Source organism: Buceros rhinoceros, unplaced genomic scaffold (assembly GCF_000710305.1).
Source record: "Buceros rhinoceros silvestris isolate BGI_N320 unplaced genomic scaffold, ASM71030v1 scaffold28644, whole genome shotgun sequence".
Lineage (NCBI taxonomy): Eukaryota > Metazoa > Chordata > Aves > Bucerotiformes > Bucerotidae > Buceros > Buceros rhinoceros.
Genome location: NW_010408058.1, coordinates 29,322 through 50,923, shown reverse-complemented (window position 1 = coordinate 50,923; position 21,602 = coordinate 29,322). Strand labels below are relative to the sequence as shown.

The window sequence follows — 21,602 nt, the reverse complement described above, 5'->3', positions numbered from 1 at the left end:
ACAGTTTACTTGGGACCTACTTGCAGGTGGATTCTCATGCCCTTCTATGATCAGGAGTTCCTGGTGAAAGTCAGCTTTGCAAGTTTTTCTTACACGCACTTGGCAAAGCTGGAAAAGGTTTGTAGTAACCATTGATTAGTGACAAATGAAATTTAGGATGGGTAAGATGAGCAAGCAGTCTTCTGAACAGCGTGTATTAGAAACTGGTGTGAACAGAGATGGGAATGACTCAAGTTTTGCCCTTATATTCCTGTTTACACTCTGTCAGCAGCAGTGTATTTGTTTCCTCACTCACTCTGAGGTGAAACTCATCTAATCCTGCAGAAGAAGTTACACAGTAGTAAGTGTTCTGACAAGTCACAGTCGTTTAGGTCTAGTACATGACTGGAGCTGCTGAAGACCAGAGTTTTAGGTAGTAGAAGGTTCTTAAGTAGTTTACAAAATCCCATCTCTGTTGTTGAGAAGAAGAAATCTAGTAATTTTCTAAGTCTTAAGTGTTTTCCCAAACTGTACTTCTCCCTAATTTGTGTTAAGCCACAAACTAAAAAATCCTCCTCTTGGTCTGAGCGGGAGAGGAGGGTGACAGGAATGGGGACAACAGTCTGCTGGCAATTCGTGGAACATTTTTTGTGGAGCTGGAGCTGGAAGCTGGCTGTTAAGGCCCTGCCGGGACTTGGAGCACAAAGATGTAGCTGTCTGTCTCTTGATGTTTCTAGTAGTGTGTTAAATAAGCACAGCTGGAAAGATATTTCTAAGTAAGATACACTGTCATTGATGCTGGTGACAGAACAGCCAGCATCTGTCTTAGAAGTTGTTTATTTGTACAGGGTGCATAGTTACTGAATTGTCTTTCCTCTTTGTTTACCTACAAGCTATGTTTGCTGACAGCCTCTCATAAACAGAGTTTTGTCAAGCCTTGCAGGGTTGATCTTAAAGTTCAAGTGAACTGGATAAATCAGTGTAATTCCTGGGTTATGCTTTCATTTAGTGGTTCAGTCTTGTGACTACTGAGCAAGGTCTGGTTCCTCAAAATTTGGGGAATTTTTCTTTCATTCCTTCGGTTCTAGATGCTTTATTATATGAACTTTTTGAGGGCTGGGAGGGTGAGTTATTACATTTTGACAGAAGTAGAAATAGGGGATTTTCAAAGACCTTGTGTGCAATTCAGAAACACATTGCACTGTAAAACTTCTCTGCTTTCTCCATTTGTAAGCAGCAATTTGACATCTTGAAGATAGGGGACAGAGGTGAATTTTAATCCAAACCACCAATAGTTAGTGGAAAATATTCAAAATAGTCTCAGATTCAGTTGAACTTAAACTGCTTAAAGAATAAAAACAACCAAAACCAACAACCCAAACAAACCACCTAAGAACACAACAGTAAAACTGCCAGGAGTGGTTATTTGAAATAACTGGATTGGCGGAATGTGGTGCAGCTAAAGGGTGCCCAGTTCTTAAAGGGAGACCTCTGATCTGCTGCTTGCTTGTGTTGCATGTCAAAATAGAGCTGGCTGCTGGTCACTTAGCTGGGTATCACAGAACAGTGCTTGCTGTGGGCAGACTTAAACCCCAGGCATGGAGTATCTGTCTGTCTGCCCTCTTTCCTGGTAATGCAGTAACCCATTACTGCATTCAAAAAGGTCCTATCTTGTCCACAGCGAATGTCTGACAGAAGAGCTGTCGTGCTCCTGTGTCCCCTGCTGTGACAGGGAGCAGGGGAGCATGCAGGAGAGAAACTACAGGTCAGCATTAATCTCCAACTTTGGAAAAATTTTCCAGTGCAATGTAGCTGTGGAGCCAGTAGCATTAAAGGCTCTAAATTCCAAGCCCTGTTGAAGAATGCAGGTCAAGTTATTTTCTCCTCCTTTCTTCCTCCTTCCATAGTACTTACCTCATTAATATAAACTGCACCACGTGCTTTCTCTTGTTGCTGTTAACTGTAAACAAGTCTTCATGTAACCTGTCCAAAATCAAACGTGGAGAGGTCTTATGGGGGGCAGGTTGTCCCTTCCTGCTGCTCTTACTTTAAAAAGTCTATTTGTAGCTTACCATGAAAGAGTAAGCAAGTGAATAACTCATTCAGAGCTATTTTCGAGTTTCTGCTCTAAAAGCTGTGTCAGTCTGTGTACAGCATGTGCTGGAGGACTCTCTTCCTCCAAAGTGAGAACATTTTTTGCCAGCTGACAAAGGAACTTGATTTCTTCCCCCAGTTAAAACTTGGAAGAGAGTAGACTTCAGTCTTATTTTGGTGTTTATGCCAACTTATTTTGGTTGGTGATGCCTTTAGGCTTAGTAATAGGATCCTCTAGGGCACTAGATGTAAATGAGCATGAAGTGAGTATCACCAGACATTATCCTACTCTGCAGCTCTTTGGTGTTGTCAGTTTGAGTCACAAGAGCAGACCAGGTTTTTAGCCTGCAGTGCTGAGCTGCCATTATTTCTGCTCTTCTCTGCAGCAGAAGAGTGAAGAGACTAAAAGCTACTTTCCTCTGGAAGTTCACAGGAGATGTTGAGTATTAGCTATTACTCCTCATTAGTACCGAACTCTCCTTTGCATTTGGAAAGACTTTATTTTAAAAATACTGTTGAGCAAGTCTTACAGCTTTTAAAGGTTTTGGGGATGATAACTGTTGTGTCAGGATCAAACACAGCTCCAGTTATTGCATCAAAGAAGTGAACGCTGGGCTGTTTGAGTTGAGTACAATTGTACTTGGGTGTTAGTGGAAGTCAGACTGAGTTGTTAGTAGCATTAATTAATACCTGTTTAAATCTGGGTTGGTTTTTAAGGGTGCATATAGTCTAGTCATAGTTTTAAGAAGAGCATTTGGCAAAGTTAAGAATACTGATCTCTGACAAGGTTCAAGGGAAGTGTTTTTTGTGATGGTATTGCCAAGGAATTTGGGGTTGTCTTTGGAATGGATTGGATATTTTTCCCTCAGAGGCTGCATGTGATTGAAGTTAAACAGATAAGAGTGTAGATGTTAATAAATCTGTTATGACCCAGAAGAATGCTCTGAGTAGAGCTGCTAAGGGCAGCTTGCTCTTGGCTGTGTTCTGCTCCAGCAGAATGGGAGTAACCCTGCTGTCAGCACAAGTCCTGCACTAGCTTGCCTTGGCTTGCTCACAGGAATGAGTGACAGACAGAAGCAAAAGCTGTAGGTCTTCACCTGGTCAGCCACTTAAAGCTCTCTTGTCTTCCCAGGTTCCACTCTACAGTATCTAGTCTGTCCTGCCGTAGTGGGCAGAACTCAGGAAACACTCAGAGTCATTGCTTTCGTGGTATAATGCCAAAAATACAAATGGAGTTTTGAAGTTGTCTTCATAAGTATTTTAATTTTATTCAATTGCCACACCACAGTTCTTACCTGTAGCTCTGTGTGCATAAATCTTTTCTACCCTGATGGATTCTTGGCACTTTATGGTTAGGAGCTCACTAAATGTTCAAAAAAAGGTTAAATTTTACCACAAGCAGTTAAACATTTCAGATGCTGAGCTACTTTCCAGAACCAATTTGAACAGCATGTACTGAAAACTCTGCACCTTCACTGCTTTGGGAAACTTCATTTTTGTCCATTTAATTTTTCACTCCAAGTTCTGGGGTTAGCAAACTGTCCTCACAGTTTACTTGCCTTTACTTGCCTGCAGCATTGTCACACATGTTCCGATTGTTTCTTCACCTTTTGCAACTTGTGGAGTGCCATGTTAATTATGTGTAAACATATCCTTCAGTTTCTTGGCAGTTAAGGATGTGATGATCCTCTTTCTTGTTGCAGATGTGGAGGTACAGTTGGTGCAATCCTGACATGTCCACTGGAAGTTGTGAAGACACGATTGCAGTCGTCCTCTGTGACTCTCTACATCTCTGAAGTCCATCTCAACACTGTGAACGGTGCTAGCGTCAATCGAGTAACCAGAGTTTCTCCTGGACCGCTCCATTGTTTGAAGTGAGTGTACTGGGTTTTTGGTTCATTTGGGGGAGGAAGGAGGACAGGTGTGTTGGACAAATCCTTATGAAAGATTCAGATGCTTCTGTCTGTCATGATGCTCCCGTGAGATCACTTTCCACATTTTGCCTTTTAACTGTAATTAAGTTTCACATTGCGCTTTTCCAGATGTCCTTCATGCTTGAGTTTGTACCTTGAATTAGCCAGAGCATATGTGGGGCTTGTTTGTTTTGTTGTGTCTTGGTGGTTTCCTTAAATCTGCTCCTTAGCTGTGGTGTTTGTTTATCCGTGATACAAGATTATGTATCTTCCACTGCTTCTGCTTTTTGCTTAGATGTGTTTTCATCCAATATCAAACAACCAAGATGCAAAGTAACTTTTCTGTGTTTCAAGTTAAATACAGTAAAATTGAATAAATACCAAATGACACAGTGATGGGCTGTGACAAAAATACGTAGGTGTAGGATGTAACTATCGGTTAAAGGATGTGGGCTGCTAGTGTGGAAATCAAACTGGATCCCTCTGTCACTGCCTTTACTGTCACTTGGTATTTTGACTCAGGTCTCAGGACTTGGTTGTCTCTTACACCAAATTCAGAGCAGTGCTCCAAGGCTCACAATACACTATCTAAAGCAGGGTGAATCAGCCCAGTGATGTCAGAATTTCAGTTAACTGACTGCTGTGGAATCATTTCTGCATCTTAAGCATTAACAGAAGTGACTGCAAAGGCATCTCTGTCAGGAAACAACTTCAGAAGAACTGGTGCAGGTGACTGAAGTGTCTGGCAACAAAAGTGAATTCTCTAATTGTCATATACTCTGTGTGTGTATATACATATCTTGTATAGTGGCTGCCTCTCATAATTAACCCTGCTGAGCTTAAATCTGAGGGTTTGATCATGGAAAGCTGCCTGGTCTCCCAGTGCAGCCTTCTGCACATGACAGGAGCAGGTCAGCCGCAACTATATGGAGTGTTTGTGCTGCTCCTCCAAGCATGGATTTACCTTTTACTGCTTTCCATAAACAGTGCAGGCTCTAGGATCTGGTCTTCAATGCAGAAGGGTTGTGGCTTATTTTCAGTGTACGCTCTGGAACTCCTCCAGCTGGTATCTGTGAAGGCAGAAGAGCTTCAGTAACTACCACCATGATAATCCTGTCTGCTGCAGCGTCTCTTAACTCTTTGTTGGTCTGTCAAATCTTGGGACACCGTAGATCCAGAAGAAACAAATAGACCTGGTACACTTCACTACTGTGTTTCTCCTAAAACTCTGAGGTTCCTGCTGCGTTGTGTAGATGCATGTGTTATACATGCATATATACATGTGTGTAACATAGGATGTTGTGGTGGTAGCAATTTTTAAGCAGTGTTTGAAGGGGCACAGATCACATTACCAGGCAGCAGCTTTGCTGTAATGTGATGCTGTGCCCATGCTGAGCTCTGGAATATGTAATATTTTTTAATAATTCCTGAAATGGTAGGCACGTCTGTCATCCTGAAAGCATTTCTAAGTAATTTGTATTTCCAGTATGTGTTCAATATTCCAGTTATTGGTGTGGAGCAATGCAACCTATGCAGTGAAATACTATCTAATTGTCATGGACACAAAAGCCAAGACCTTGTGTGTTGTATGCCACCATTTCTGAACAGTGATGGTAACTCTGCAGAACCACCATTTTATTGTTGCTTACTGACAACTAAGGTAAACTTCTAGTTTGATTTAGCAGCAGAACTGTGGTGAATCGGCTGCTGGGAATCAGAGTAGGTTTGGAATCTCCTTTGTTCAGTGCTATAGATGGCTTTCCCCGGTTTGTTCTGATAGTAAATTCCAAACAAAATCGCCGTTTATACAAGGGTGCTTTGCTTTATTGAGTAATTGACTTGTCATTAACCTGCACGTCTCTTTGAAGAAGGAATATACCAGAGAACTATTTGTGTGTATTGGCTGGTGTTTCTGAGTCAATAAGCACAGAGTTCTGTTTTGCAACATCAAGTGAGGTAGTTAAAAATTAACTTTAAAAGTGGTTCTATAGCAATTGCTGGAGCGATTTGCAGTGATGGGATGCAGAGATCCTCGTTTCTCCTGCCATGTCCTGTCATACTTTTTAAAACATGGTATCTGATTAGCATCTGGGTTGCTGGACAGTTTGATTTCACTAAACCTTAATATTAATGGATACCCTCTTACGGTGCCAGTGGACCTTGCTGTATATCGGTGTTCCGCTCTTTCTAAAAAGCACAGTGACATGGGATAGCTATTCCAAACACTTAAGTACTAGTAAAACTTCATTTGAGGTCTCAGTTCACTGCTTGTGTCCCTGTTTCTCTGTAAATCCCACGAAGATGGAAGGTGACATCCCTCTGGCACCAGGTCTCTCCAGAATGGGCCTGGTTCCACAAGATGTTAGGGCTGTACTGGGGCTGTGACTCTTTGCATGGTTTACACTCCTTTTTTCATTTAGTCTGAAATTTGAGTGAGTTACCTGGCACAAGGAGGTAAGGGTTGTCTTTTCTGGAATGAGTCAGCAAGAGAAAGCCCCTGGCTCTGCAGGCTGGCAGCAGTGCTTGGGCAGGAACACAGGAGCAGTTCAGCACTGACAGGAGGGAGAAGAATCCTTGCCAGCCTCAAGGAAGGGCCACTCTCGCATCAGAGGTTCCCATTTACTGCCATCTATCATCTACTTTCGTCAAGTAAGATGTCCCTGGCTGGGCACAATACGCAGTAGAACTGGCATCTTCTGAGCTGCTCTCAGAAGGCATAGGGCTTGCTATAACTGAACCTTCAAAAGGCTCTCTCCTCTCCTTTCTTGCCCTTTGCTCCCTGTCCATGTCACCCAAGAAAGTTTCTGGTCATTGGGAGCTAAAGAGTAAGGAAAGGAATGTAGAACAGAACCCAATACTTTTTTCTCCTGAGCAATCTACAACCTGCAGGAATGTGAATGTTTCAATGTTTAGTATTTTCTCTCTGATAAAAGGACGCTTTCTTTACCTTCCTAAGGACAGATGACTCCCTGTACGCATTGGTTCCTATCTTTGAAGTAAGTCCGTAATGACATTATAAGGCTTTACTTCTGCATTTAGTTTCTAGATTTCTATGGCATGTCAAGCAATGATGGAGTTTTATGCTGATTCTAGGAAGCCAGTCACTTCTTGTGGTCGGCACTGCTTTGTCAGTTACTATGAAAACCTTACACAGAGTAAAGCTTAAAATTACGTAGTTATGGTGGTCAGTGCATTCCTTAATTTTGCCGTAGATGTTACAGAATTGTCATTTTTCTTGTTTTCTAGGATGATCTTGCAAAAGGAAGGTCCTCGTTCTCTGTTCAGAGGGCTGGGTCCTAATTTAGTAGGCGTTGCTCCTTCCAGGTAAGTACAAATGTATACATTAAATAAACTAAATTTTGATGAAACTTAGTTTGCTTATTTAAGGTTTATTTGAAGCAGGTTTGCATCTGCAGTTGTAAATACTTAATAGCAAATAACCTTTGGTTCCTGGGCTCATTTTGTTGTCTGAGAAATTGAGCCACTTGCGTACTCTGCAGCTCCATTTCCACATCCGTGCACCAACTGTCTCAGCATTTACTATCCTATAGGCTACTATAATAGTATTTACTATTTAGACACACTAAACAGCTGTCCCAGGGCAAGCAGATCCAGTGGTGGGCTGGATTCCAGAGGGCACTGGGACCGTGTCAGAGTGCAGCAGCCAAGGGTGGAAGTCTGGTCTGGCTGGCACTGGTATTGCTGCTGTCAGTCTCTCTGTGTCAGCACAGATGCTGAGCTGCTCAGTGGTGCTGGCAGTCAGAGGAAGGTGCAGGTTATGACAGGGGTTGAACTGATCCATAAGCACTGGTGTTAGCCTGAGTTCAGCCCAAAAAGAGGAGAATGCCAGAGGAAGAGTATGGAAACAAAGCTGTGTAAGACTGATACAACTACTTGTCCTGGATGAGGCTATAGTCATTTCCCGGCCCATTTTTATTCCCTTTTATTCTGTTTAAGAGAATAGTCTGTATGCAGAGGGAATATATTCCACAAAGGTTTTACTCTTCCCCTGACTTTAGTGCTGTGCTTCCGTTTTATTCTGGTTTGGTCTGAAGAGAAGACGTTCCCGTTGCCTGTACCCTCAGTTGGAGACTGTCTTAACTGTTCTGGTTTAAGGTCTTTGGATGCTTCTGGAAAATTTTATTAAATGGGACTTTCCATTCAGCATCAATCTGTCTTTTACGTAGATCTGACAGATGGGGGGGTGGTCTGTAGATCCTCTGCACGAATAAGAGAAAAACGTAATTCAGGAATTGGAGTACTTTTATCTTAGATCTTTTAAGGAGTTAGGAATACCTGAGGTATTCTCTGATCTCTAACTTAGCACTGCTGTTTGGAGAAGCTGAAGTAATTCTAGTTGCTTTCTTTGCTCTTGACATCTGTGGGGTATCAGCCCTTCTTACTCTGAAAAGCCTATTTTTCTGTTTGATAGTCCAGTCTGGTCTGAATATTCAACATTGGTACTACTTCAACAGCAACATTTACACAGCAATGGATTCCATTTATTACCTGACTATCTGCAGTGAAAAATATCCTCAATTGCAAAAAGCTTTTTTTCAGGAGATTGCAAGTTAAATGTTCTTATTCTTTCCTTCTAACCCCAGGTGAAATAGTTCTCTTGTTTCCTCCCCTTCGATACTAAAAATATCACCTTGATATAATGTGTGAGGTCTTATTTACAAGCACATCTTCATTCCCCCTAGGCTGCCTCACTCTTCATCCAGTGCTTTGTTTCAATTAAGCATTAGCTAAGTGGATGTAACAGCCGCTCTTTGTTTAAATAAGCTGTAGAGAAGCATGTTTTGTAACACATCCAGTACTCTTAACGGAGTTCAGATTCCATTTCAGAAATGACACCGTGAAGCAAGCGCTTTATCTTTTTTCTAATAAAGAAAAACGTGTTTGCACAGCTAATGGGGTTAATGGTCTGTTCATGGAAACTTGCCTGTTCTTTTCTCTTCTGGAGTCTCTGTAAGTTAAAGCTGAGTTATAACTTTAAATTTGACTTTTAGATGTGCTTAAAATCAGTATTTCAGCTTTAATGAGTGAAACCAAGCATTTTTCATAACCTATTGCACTGGCATGGTGGCTTTTATGTCTAGCTTTGTTTTGATACCAGCTGACAGACTTGAAAGTAGTGCAATTTTACAAACTTTCATGGTGTATTCAGAGAAAAATCTGTCTATTCTCCATGGAGAACTAAAGATGCAGAATGAGGATCACAGCTCTTCTAGCATTTAAAATACGAATATTTATAACTACAAGTTATAAATCTTAAATGCTAGAATAATATAAATACTAAGGGTGCTGTTTGGGTAAAAAAAGCTACATACTTGAAATTGTAACACTGTTCAGATGGATTCAGCTTTTAGCAGAGATTTGGTCTGTTATTAGAGAAATACAGAATGCTGTAACATCAGTTCAGCAGTTTTGCTTCCCCAGTGTCATAAAAATCACTGCCTTGTTTCTGATTATCTAACCTTCCCCTCTCAAATCGTTAACTGGAGCTGTTGTGGAAGAATAAGTTGTAAAGCATGATTTTTTCCCCCCCTTTCCATTCCTAGAATAATCCCACTACTTTGCAATAATTCTTCCTTGAGCAGTCGTTCTTACTGAGGAAGTAAGCCTTGAACCAAGATCCTCTTGAGTTAGCGAAGTAAATGGCACTGCTCATAAAGGTATCGCCTTGTGTAACTAACTTGGGGTTTGTTCTAATTCTAGAGCGATATATTTTGCTGCTTACTCAAACTGCAAGGAGAAGTTGAACAATATTTTCCATCCTGATTCTACCCAGGTACACATGATTTCAGCTGGTGTGGCAGGTAAGGATCTGTAACTTTTTAGCTTCGTTCTAGAGTCCTATCTAGAAAAGAGAGGTGGCAATAAATGTGGAAGAACCAAACCAGAAATTGTTCAGTGATGGTATGATCTCTTCTCGTAGTGGTTACTCTTGTTAAACAAGCTGTCTGGAGAAATGTGCATGAAACTGCTCGCAGTGGTAATGAAGACCATTTTAGCTATGTGTGTGAATAGTCTTTTTGAGGAAAACATGCATGCCTGCTTTTTCAGTCGCGAGTTTGTGAAATGTAGAAGGGAAACTTTCAAAACAGTAACTTTTTGCTCTACAAGCTGTAAACAACATTGTTTGCACTGAACTCTGGGTTAATGCTTCTTAATCTGTTTTTACCATCACTTTCTGTTACAGCTTTGTAAATCTGACTTAGTTTTGTCTTTCTGAAGTACGCCTGCAGATGTTTGTATAAATTACCTGTAGTGCTCCCTCCTCCTTGGTCAAACACCAGTCTGTGTGGAGTTTGCTTTACCACTAAGGTGACAGAGAAGAGCAGATTTCTGTAGTTTTCATATATTTTTATCTCTGGAAATAAATTACTATTTTATCTGCAGTGTAACTTTGAGCAGTTACCAGTAATTGTTGCTTGAGTTGTATGTTCTGTGCTTTGGGATCACAAACAAGGAGTTAAAGGCAACTGAGCTATGTCACGGGCTTGGGCTGGCGACACTTCGTTATTGCCTTTGTCTTTCCTACCCAAATTTTCAAAAGCCTTTTTCTGTAAAGGCCACAGACATGTCACAGATCAATTGTGACACTTTTGTGGTAGCCTGTTGAAGCTTCTAATTCCTGTCATGCTTTAAAACCAGTGTATGTGATGCGAGTACCAGCAGTTGGGAATGGTCTGCCAAAGATGATGTCAGGATAACGAGTAGGGGTAGTTTCCTATTTAATACTTGCTAATAATCTGGTAGAAAGAAATAGTTCTATAGTGTCAAAAACTCGAGTGACATAAGCTTTATACGTAGAATGCTGATGTTCATCTCTAGCAGATGAGGAATGTGATGGCAGTTTTTAATCTGAGATGTAGGGAGAGCTGTTGTCTTAAATGAGCAGAATAAGGTGCTCAGGTGACACCATGGTTTTTATCACCGAGGAAAGGGATTTGTAGATGAACAGCATGGGGAACGGATGGAAGGGGATTCAATGAGAAGTTAATTCTAATCAGTTAATTCTCTGAGAAAAATAAATTATCTTCAGCTCTTTGTCAAGGGGTTGTAAATTCAGGGGCAGGAGGAGTATGGGTATCAAACAAGTCTGTCATCAAAGAGAGCTTGTGTCACCCCTGCGGTTGCTACAGACACGAAGGTTCAGGGTGTTCCTTACCTTTGAGAGTTTGTGCCCTCGTTCTGTAATGAAAAGAGCATTTATGAAGCTGTGCTGTAGTGACTTCTCCCAAGTGCTTGCAGACACGGCGTGGTTTGTCAAGGAGCTCTCTGTCTGCTTACTGACTCGCTTCCCTTCCAGAAGGCTGCTGTTACATCTTTGTACTTAGGACTGCAGGACCCTGGGGTAAATGAATTTCAGCCTTAATTGCTGTTTGCCTTTTACATTTGCATACAAGTTTTAGTACTGAACAACTTTTGGACAAGATTGAATGTGAGCTCTTAACTGGGTGACTTAAACAGGTGAACACAGAAGATACTTGCTTTGGAACTTAAGATTGCAAGTTTGGCCAGGTGAATAAACTCTTCTAATAATGAGCACAAATAATCAGTATTGGTTTTTTCTTTTGCAGCTGCCACTGCTTTCAGTAAGGAATTGAGTAACTCGGTCTTAAATGAGGGGGTTTTTTGTTTGGTTTTTTCTGTTACATAAAGGCTTCTGATACGTAATGAGTGTGAGGTGGTGTTTGCACTTAACAAAGCTTTTCCTGCAGGTTGCAAAATATAATGACCTGAAAATACAATTTAAAAGAAATGTGTAACTTGCTGTTTTATGAAAGTACTGCAAGGAGTGAACTGTAGTCAACTCTAAACACTGTTCACATGTATCGTATGGTAATGTATCTCAGGCCGGACTGGTGTCCTTGTTAAATAAGGATTATTTCATGTACATGGCATTTTGGGGGGTGGGAAGCTGAGGTGTGGTATTTTAAGTATTTTCGCTTGGTTTTAGGCCTGATTCTTCCTTCTCAAGATAAAACACCTTTTTGGCTTTATTATGATTCTTTTAGTAAGTTTGTTTTATCTGAAGGAGGATGAATTATGCTGGGTGTTAGGAACTGATGCCTTATGCAATTGGAAATAGTTTTTCTCTTGCTGTGTGCTAGCTCCTGGCCTCAGTCATGTCACCTTCATAGCTCAAATACCTCTGTCTTGACATGAAGTACTCAGCAATCTTTTTTTGCTTACTACTTGGCTTATCACACGGTTCTCTTTTTGCAAACGTAGACAGTGACTATCTGAAACGTACTACAAGCCAGAGCATTTGCTTGGGTGAAGACAGTTTATCTCTGTGTATCTCAGTCAGGCTAAATTCTCAGGTTCCTTAAGAACTCTGCCTTCTCGTTGCACTGAACCTCTTTTGCCACAGAGAATAAAACCTGTAGAGTACTGAATGAGGTGCTTGATTCCATGTGGCTTTCTGATTGCCTTTTTAATGACTCGTGGCCTCATGCAGCCACGTTCTCTGCAACTCTGCTGCGAAACTACTTTGCCTTGTGTGCTATTGCTGTTCTTTCTAGAACCTTACTGGCAAACCAACCTCAATGTGGATTTTTTTTATTTAAAAAAAAAAAATTTGGACCACTTCATTCCTTCCAGAGGTACCACACTTCTGTAGCTTTTCAGTAGTACGTACACAGTTATGTAATACCAAATAAAATGCGTATTTAATGTCATTGGTTACTGATAGTAGAATATTTGATTTCATAAGGCATCTCTCTTGCTTTTTCAGTCCTAAGACATGGCAGGCTTTTTTGAACGATATATGGGAGGAAGTGGGAAGGGGGGAAGGTTCACTTATAAATTTGATACATAGGTAAGTATTTGGAGATATAAAATGGAACTGCTGCAAATGAGCAGAAATTTCAGTACTCAGTGCATTTTACACAACTATTTTAATATCTGTGGCCTGTTCTGATGATTTTTCTTTCTTTTTTTCCTAAACTTTTACCTGAAAACCGTTAGATCTCACAATAACTAATTCACAAATCCTTCCAATGGGATTCAATTTGTACACATGTGTCTGATGAGGTCACTGCTTGTTGTTATGATACAGAAAAGCCTGTGTCTATTTTAGGCATTTACTGTACATTTCTCCCGTGAAAAGAGTGAGATCGTGTCATCTCATGCTCCCCATCCGCAGGTCACTTCCTGCAGAAATATGGACTAACTTAAACCTCGTGAGTACTGAACTGAGCGTCTCTTGCAGCCTCTAGTGTAAGAACCACACATTGGGTTTGTAATATCTATTAAATAAACAAAATAAGGGGAATTCACTTTCATTATCTTGAACTCAGATGATGTGCTTTGTGCAAAGACATCACTTCTTAACGCGCTTAAGAGTTATTTTTTTTCTGGGCAGTTCAGGGGAAGGTGGAAAATACCTTTCACTGATAGCTGCTGCTTTACTTAGCTCTGGCTAATCGTAAGTCCCTACTGGGTTAAATAAGGCCTTTTGGTGTGTTCAGTGTCCCAGAGCTGCCTTTAAAATGCTGCAGCTGATATTCTGTGTTGTCACGTTATTTCAAAGACCTCTTTTCTTTTCCTTTTTTAATGTGTATATAATCTCCTTCCTGTGTCTTTCTATTTTCTTTTAGTTTGTTTTTATTTTACTACTTTGGATTTTTAATTCAACATTCCATATTCACATGCGTCTGTATCAATTACATTGGCTTACTGATTAAAAACCAACCCTAACCTTCGAAATATGCATAATAGGAATACCTGGGATCTTACCTGTCAGTAGCTGGTAGAGCTGAAAAAGTAGATTGAGAAAATTCTGTCTGAAACTGAGATACAATTTCATAGAATAAAACAGAGAAAAGTACAGGAGTTTCTGGTAAATTGCCAAATTGATTTAATGAACCTGGAATCTTTCCTGAGGATACCACACACTGATAAGCATTGTAAAGCTTTGTAAAGTTCACTGAGACAACTGAAAAGGAAGAGGAAAGAATTAATAGAGCTTTATAGTAGTTGTTGCTGGCCCCCCTCCCCCCATCTTTTTTTTTTTTAACAAGTAGTTCTGCTACAGAGTTCCTGTATTTTAAAGGAGAAGCTTATCCTATCAAAGATCCCAAAAGGTATCTTTCATGTTTGGGAGTGCTTTCCTTGGTTTCAGCATCACTCAGCTCTTATTTTCCCTCCACTAACTATTCACTGCATTATCTGTAAGACTCAAGCTGTAGTCGTTTCATTTTGAAACCTAAATTATTGAAGGCTCTTTGATTTGAAAGCTTTGGTTTGAACTGTCACTCAATTCAGGCTTATGGCAGCTGTAGCGATAAAAACAGGCTGTGCTGCTCAGCGTCTGATCCTGCTCTTAGGGTTGCTGTGCTTACAGCATGATCAGAGCAGCCCAGGGAGAGCGAGTTTGGACAGAACAGGCTGTGTCCTGTGCCCACCACCCTTCATTGGCCACTTCCAGTGTATGCTTCGAGACTGCCTAGAGGAATTGGGCTGCTGCCATGGGTGAATAAGGTCACCCCTGCCACTCAGACACTGCCCCTGGGGTTCCTGTTCCAGATTTAGAATCTACAGAGACAGGGGTTTTTTGGGTTGAGTAGGAAGGAGCAAGGGCTGAGCAGTTAATGCGGTAACGTGCACTCTAGCAGGAAAAAAATTCCAAAGCACGCAACTTAAATTGGAATGCAAAAATTTTTTGGTCTCGTTTGGTTGCAATTAAGAACTAGGAGAGACTTACAAACTGATTTTGTTTTTTGTAGAGAAGTCTTTGCTGGAAAATGTGTTGGTAATAGAAGTTGGTAATTTTCCCCCACCTTATTCGGAGCCCTCATTGCAGCCCTGTGCATTTGTAGTGTCCTCCACTGCACTGTAGATACAGAAAGAGTCAAAGAAAATTAAAGCTCTCTTAGTGCTAGTACAAAGAAATAAAAATGCAAGAACAGTGTTTCCATTCAGTTCAGCACAGGCTCAAGTGCTGCTGGACTCAGTGGTGTTTCTATGGCATTAAGCGACAGCTCAGAAGGGCTCTGGCCAGTTGAACTGCAGAACCTTTTTGCAGATGTGGCATCTTTAAAAACATCCCAACCCTTGTTACTGCAGAGTAATGTCCTGAGGCTTTAAGTAGTTACCTAGTGACATGAAATGCAGATTAAAAAAAAGTTTGGCTTGTTAGGGTTTCACGCTGTCATGTGAATGGTTATATATGTACCTAGACAGAGGAGAAAAATGAGTAGTGCATCCAAAAAAAAAAAGAGCCAACCCCAAACCTTTATCTGCCATAGGAAGTTTAGTGAAGAAGTTCGAGTCAGTTTAAAAATCTACTTAATGAAAAGATTAGACTGACATCTCTGACGAGGTTTTGCTACTCTGGCACAGAAATATAGCTAAATTTAGCAGCTGCTAAACCCTGTAGCTTGTCTTTAGAACTGTAGTTGAAAATCATGATGGCCCACTTCAGAACTGGGGGTGGGGGCAGAACAACCCCTAAAGCAGTTAAGATCCCCTGGCATTTCTCGAGCATTGCAGCCATTCGTGTGCAACGTAAACCTAGACTGTGACTGAGCAGAAGTAACACGTATGCGAGCAGTACTGCTAAATATATCTATCTATCTCTGTAAGCTGTTCATGATCTCCATAAACCAGCTTATCAGTTGCCTGTTCGTTGTGTGTGTCCTGTGCACAGACATGCACTGAACAAGGTACCTGTTGCCTTCCCACCACCCCGTGCGGGAGGGCAGCATGTCTGTGGTGATATACAAGTGATGTGTGTCACTAAGCAAGTGTCTAAATTCATCATCTTTTGCCTGGCCATGTTCCAGCTCTTCCCTTTTCCTCTCCTAGACATGACACCTCATTAATGGTGCATGTGTGGTATTACAGCTCTAGATGGTTTTTTTTTACTCTTTTTTCTCAGAGCTGCCTTTCACTCTGCTCCTTCTTTCCACAGTCGTACAGAAGTAAGAGTGATTCTTACTTCTCTCTTTATTTTTATTTAATTTGTTTCTTTTTCTCTTCTCTCTTCCCTCCCCTCCCCTTCCTTTTCTTTTTCTTTAGTGAACTGAAAATCAAAGCTTTAACCCTTAGCCCTTATGCAAGCCTGAATAGTTGCTGTCTGGCTGGATAGTTAGAAGTCACAATATTTACTTTAACAATTTAAACACTCATATGCTTGTAAAAGTATTCCTAGGCCAATCTCTGCTTTGAATACTAAATAAAACATTAGCACTCAAATTTAACTGCTCTTTCTAGTTCAGTATTAAAAGGTCTCTTAACTTGCAGTAGTACATGCCTTTTAACTGCACCAAAAGTAGTATTTATTCAGTCTGCATGCTGTTAAACTCGGATTGTATTTCAGGTAGCAAATCTAATTGAGAGGAGGTTTTAGACCGTCTCAAATTGCTTCGGCTATCTCTGTGATGCATTCTCAGTGACACGTTTGCCACATTGGCTAACGCTAGTCTAGCTTCGCTGGTCGGTGGTGTCAAAACAGGGTTGGTACGATTAGAGAGGCAGAGAAATGTACACAATTGGGCTGATTTTATACAGGGCGTCTTGTGCTAAGAATCAAACTTACTAAATATTAATGTAAAATTAAACCATAAGCTAAATGTTTATTGGCTGTATGGATTTGTAAAATACCAGTGAAGGGCTACAATGGGTACTTCCCACAAATCAGTATAGTCCGAGTTTCTTGCATCCACTGTACCTTACTGTGCGCGTTTCGAACGTAGGTGTGGTTGCTCCTGAGACACCATCACATCTAACTTCTCTTTTTAAATATTTTAGGTTTTACTGCGATTACCACAACTAATCCCATTTGGCTGGTAAAGACACGATTACAGCTTGATGCAAGGTACAGTGACAACGGGGAATCTCCCTGCTGTGATCAGATTTTGCTTAAATGTGAATCTTCCTGCACCCCAAAATGGAATGATTCTTTATCCAACATTTTGAATTAAAGTTGGTGCTGATCTGTCTTCAAGGGAAGCTCTTGTTTTTTTCCAGTTTAATAGCCATGCTCTGAGGCATGCTTCAGGTGTTATAACAGTAGAATTTTATACAAATAGGAAGGAAGTCAGACCTTTATATTCCCATCTATTTAAAAGGCAGGGAGAGACTGAGAGAAGCACTGTATCTTGCTTTGACAGGGTGATCTGAGTTAGCGTAACTTCTGGCCAGTTATGCTGTTGTTTGTTACCAGTTATTTGCTGTTTTATTCTGACTTGCTCACTCGAGACCTCTGCTGGCAGAATCCCTGTGCTTCTGCTGCTGCCATGAGGCCTATTGTATGCAGCGCTGTGATGAATGCGCACGGCTGTGTAGTGTACCGAGTGTTTCTGTACGCACAACTCTGTTCGGTGAGCAAGCTGAGAATTTATACCAAATATCACTTGATGCAGCCATCTCCAGTGAGCACTTTCCTTGGTCAGCTAAGCTGCTGACGATGTCAAACAAGAGCTCCCTGTGCCATGTTGGTTGGTGTGCTCCCTTTGGTCATGCCAGTTGTTTGCTGCGAGCTGTGGTGGTGCTGAGGCTGTTTGAGAATTACCATGCTACAGAGCTGTTTAATTGAGGCAAACTTGAGGGGAAACCCCCTCATGCAGAAGAAAATGGTCATTTTCTTCCATGAGTCACTGATGTTGACAGTTCATTTGGGAATCTATTTTCAAGAAGTTTAAGTCTTTATTTTGTAAGGCTTGGGGAGATGTAGAGCTGTTCAACAAGTCTACGTGGTACTTTTTCTGTACTCACTATATGAAGGTTGGCATGGATTCAGTGTCATGCTTTACCTGTGTTTAGTGCCAAAGGCCTCTGGGACTTGCACTCTGAGTTCTGTGTGTTCCGAGAGTTCTTTGAGTTCTGTGTGGTATCTTCTTGTCACTCAAGCAAAACTGTTTAATTATTTTCCAGTCTCAGGTTGACTTGAGTCTTGACTTGATGTCCATCTTGTTCTCTCCTGTTTAGGAATCGTGGAGAAAAGCGAATGAGTGCTTTTGAATGTGTCCGAAAAGTTTATCGATCGGACGGTATTAAAGGCTTTTACAGAGGAATGTCGGCATCCTACGCAGGCATATCTGAGACTGTTATTCATTTTGTTATTTATGAAAGTATTAAGAGAAAACTACTGGAGTATAAGACTGCTTCTGCCATGGACAATGAGGATGAATCGGCAAAAGAAGCTTCGGACTTTGTTGGAATGATGATGGCTGCGGCCACCTCCAAAACCTGTGCCACATCAATAGCATATCCCCATGGTAAGCCGAGAGCCTGAACCAGCATGATCAGAGGGAGCCTTGTCACTGGGATCTGTAGCAGACTTTGGCTGACTTGACCAAGAACAATTACTTTGACTAAAGCTTTTTATGTCACTCAGAGTCAACACGAGTAAAGTGTTCAGAAATGGGAGTGTTTTTAAGTGCGTTTCTAGCATGGCTTTTTCTTAGGCAGTGTTTATTTTTTCCAAAGGATTTGCCAGAGAGGGTCTGTTTTCACTTGGACTCTCCCTATATACTCAACAATTTCACAGGATTTGCCAGCAAGTTCTTTTCCCCCTTTTAGGAAGACAGGCTGTCTAGTTTCGTTCTCAGTCACACTTAATTTTCCTGCGAGTGGTTGTGTTTGATCATGGATTGAGTGCTTTGTCAACAGCGACTTCCAAACTAAAACATAAGCCCAAACAACAGTTTTCTCCTGGATTTTAACTGAACAAATGACCTTGCCTTGCTCTAGTTAGATATCTAATACTGCCAAAAATTTAACTGGTTTTCCTCTTATGCATACTCTGTCTTCCTCTGTTTTTTGAAGAGTTCTTCTGAGATTGAGAACTGGGGGAGAGGGAAGGTTGTATTTTGATGTAAAATCACTGATTAGTTTCTGGGAAAGATAATGAAAAGTGGTGAATGTAACCACATACGTGTTTTCTTTTTGCAGAGGTTGTACGAACGAGACTAAGAGAAGAGGGAACAAAATACAGATCTTTCTTCCAGACACTATCATTGCTTGTGCGAGAAGAAGGGTACGCATCCCTCTACCGAGGTTTAACTACGCATCTGATCAGACAGATTCCAAACACGGCGATCATGATGTCAACCTATGAAGTGGTAGTCTACTTGCTCAATGAATAGCGGTGTGACAAGAATTCCTAGAGGAAGGTGGAAGATTGAAAGACTGGAGAGGACCACTGAATGTCAATGCCAACGTGGTGGGCAAAAGGAAAGTTGTATAAGGAACACGCAGTTCTGGACAAAACAGAAAGCTGATTGTGGGCAACTGTGAATAATTTTGCTGCCTTATTGTATGGTCTTGTGGCAACGTGACAGGTGGGAGCTGCCCCTTAGGGAATGCCTTTATACATGTCTTAATTCAAGATTTGTTACCCTCTTTTCATCTGTGAATCTAGACAAGGCCATTCCATCATGTTCAAAGACCTGATGTGTGAGGCGGGGGGCGTAAAATACATTATCGGGCAGCCTTATTCACATAGTGAGTGCTCTCAACTGCATCCTTTTTGTTCTGTTTTGCTGCACACTAACCTGTTGGAAGACAGTACTTTTCATACCTTTCCGTACCTGAAACTTCCATTCAGTTCCTCTGAAGAGTCATAAAGAGACTGAGGTAGTAGTCAGTGTGTAAAAAAAAATTTTCCATGTTGCTACCTCAAGACAAAATATATGGTGCAGGGACCCAGAACGGAGTTATTGCTTGGCTACAAAAGGTGGTACTTGGCTTGTTGGGGTTTTTCAGGGTTTTTTAAGTTTGAGCAGTGTTGTAGGTTAGTGGGAGATGATCTGATTGTTGAACTCTTCGGGTTCTCAATCTGTTAATTTTGGTGTACATGGATTTCTGGTTCTGCTGCATCATCCTTTTCCTACTCTGGAACTTTAAGAGACCTATGGAATGTCCTATACCACCAGTTTTCTTTGCCAACCTGTCAGGTCACGCACTCAGCTAGGGAAAAACTTGCTGAATGCTCCTTCTTAGCCTTTTTAAGGATTCTTAATGTGATGAGATCTCAGCTAGTTCAGCCTATCATTTGTGAAGACAGGATTCACTCAAATAGTTCCACGCTGCCCAAGAATGAGACATATGACCCTAAAATGTCTGGCAAATCCGGACTTGGATTACCAGTATCTATAGGGAAGTACAGGCGGAGAACACACATCACCCTGCTAAGGTGACCAGAAAGCAGAAAACTCTTGAAGTGGTGATGGCTCTTTTGAGTGCAGCCTCTGTGCAGAACAGTGGAGAAAATTGTACCGGAGATGTTCTTGTAAGCATTCCCCTTGGTAACTGCTGTATCACTTCTTCCAGCCCGAGCCTGTGTACGGAACGGCAGCTGACAGAGTCCTCCCAATTGTCTCCAAATTCGGGCACTGTTCTTGTTGTTCTGTGACCCAGCTGCAAAGCCGTGTGTTGTGCTCAGCAGTGAGGCTTAGCTGGTTGGGTCTGTCATAATTTACAGTTTTCCAAAACTGTGCAACTGGAGTGTCAAAATCGGAAGCTTGAGGTTACAAGAACTTGCTCAGCTTCCCAGACAGACGTCTTCTGTCTGCACCTTGAGTAATTCTCAGTCTGCAACCACAATTCTTATGAGGAAGATGATCATATATAAATAATGTATGTAGCTTTCTACATAAAAATGCTGCTACGCTGGCCTGGACAGAACCCTGCTATCATCTCTTCCAGTGCGGTACTTCCCTATACTTCAACTGGGCATCCGGTGCGGTGGCTTGATTTTATGAATGACTCCTCATGCACTTTGTGGCCTTCTTACAACTTCCTCTTACTGGTTTATCTGTAGTCAAACTGTGTTCAGAACAGGCAGTTTGCATTTGAACAAAGCTCGTGGTTTGATTTCTGTGTAAGCTGTGCAGGATAAAACATTTAATGCTGCGGATCCATAGAGTTCTGTAGGCCTTGTGTAAAAGCTTGAAGCTTACAGGACAGTCAGTCTGGGCTTTTCTCATTTGCTTGTCTTTATTTTGACCCTTTTCTCATTTGCTTGTCTTTATTTTGACCCTTTTGACCCTTGTCATGTTTTCCACACAGTGTCACAGTGTTTGGGTATTTCATGTGAGTCTCTGTCCCAACTGCTTGTCCTTCTAAAAGCCACCCCTAGTATGTACAGCGACCTCACGGTGGAGGCTGAGCTGTGTGGACTTTCTTCTCCTTGGAGCATGTTATCTTAGCTTTTTAATCAGATAGTGTGGTCTGTGATGTGACCAAAGGTGAACCTCGTTGTTCTAAAGCAGGGGAGTGCTTAAAGGTGTGTTCTGAAGTGAGCTCTTCCTAGTGATCTCTCTAGGAAGTTTGGAGTATTCATGACTCTGACCCAAGTCTTGCTGTGATGCCCTTCAGGTAACTATGTGCAGGAATAGCTACTTACTGTAAACTTGGGTCTGCAGGAAGTGGATTACTTCTCAGGCTATCCAGATTATTCAGTCAGAGCCAAAATTTAAATGGGCAAAGACAGTACTCAGCTCTGGAGTTTGAGTGAAATTAACACTTGGATTAGCCTGGGCTTCACGAGAGTTCCTCTCCTCTGTTGATTCTCGCTTGGTTACAGGGTCATCTTGTGTTGATTCACTGGCTGCCATGTGTGTGCCTTGTCTGGGCGAGAACAGGTGCCCTGGA

At 41.4% G+C, this 21,602-nt stretch overlaps 1 protein-coding gene across 1 annotated transcript; it reads left to right on the top strand.

Annotated features, from left to right (window-relative positions):
- Positions 1-3,776: 3,776 nt before the first annotated feature.
- SLC25A36 (solute carrier family 25 (pyrimidine nucleotide carrier ), member 36) lies at positions 3,777-19,334 on the top strand (the record flags this gene model as incomplete). Its single annotated transcript, XM_010134749.1, has 6 exons — positions 3,777-3,947; positions 7,233-7,310; positions 9,708-9,808; positions 16,755-16,821; positions 17,934-18,223; positions 18,900-19,334. Coding segments are annotated over 6 exons (901 nt in total), but the record flags the coding sequence as incomplete, so codon positions are not given.
- Between the last annotated feature and the right edge of the window lie 2,268 nt (positions 19,335-21,602).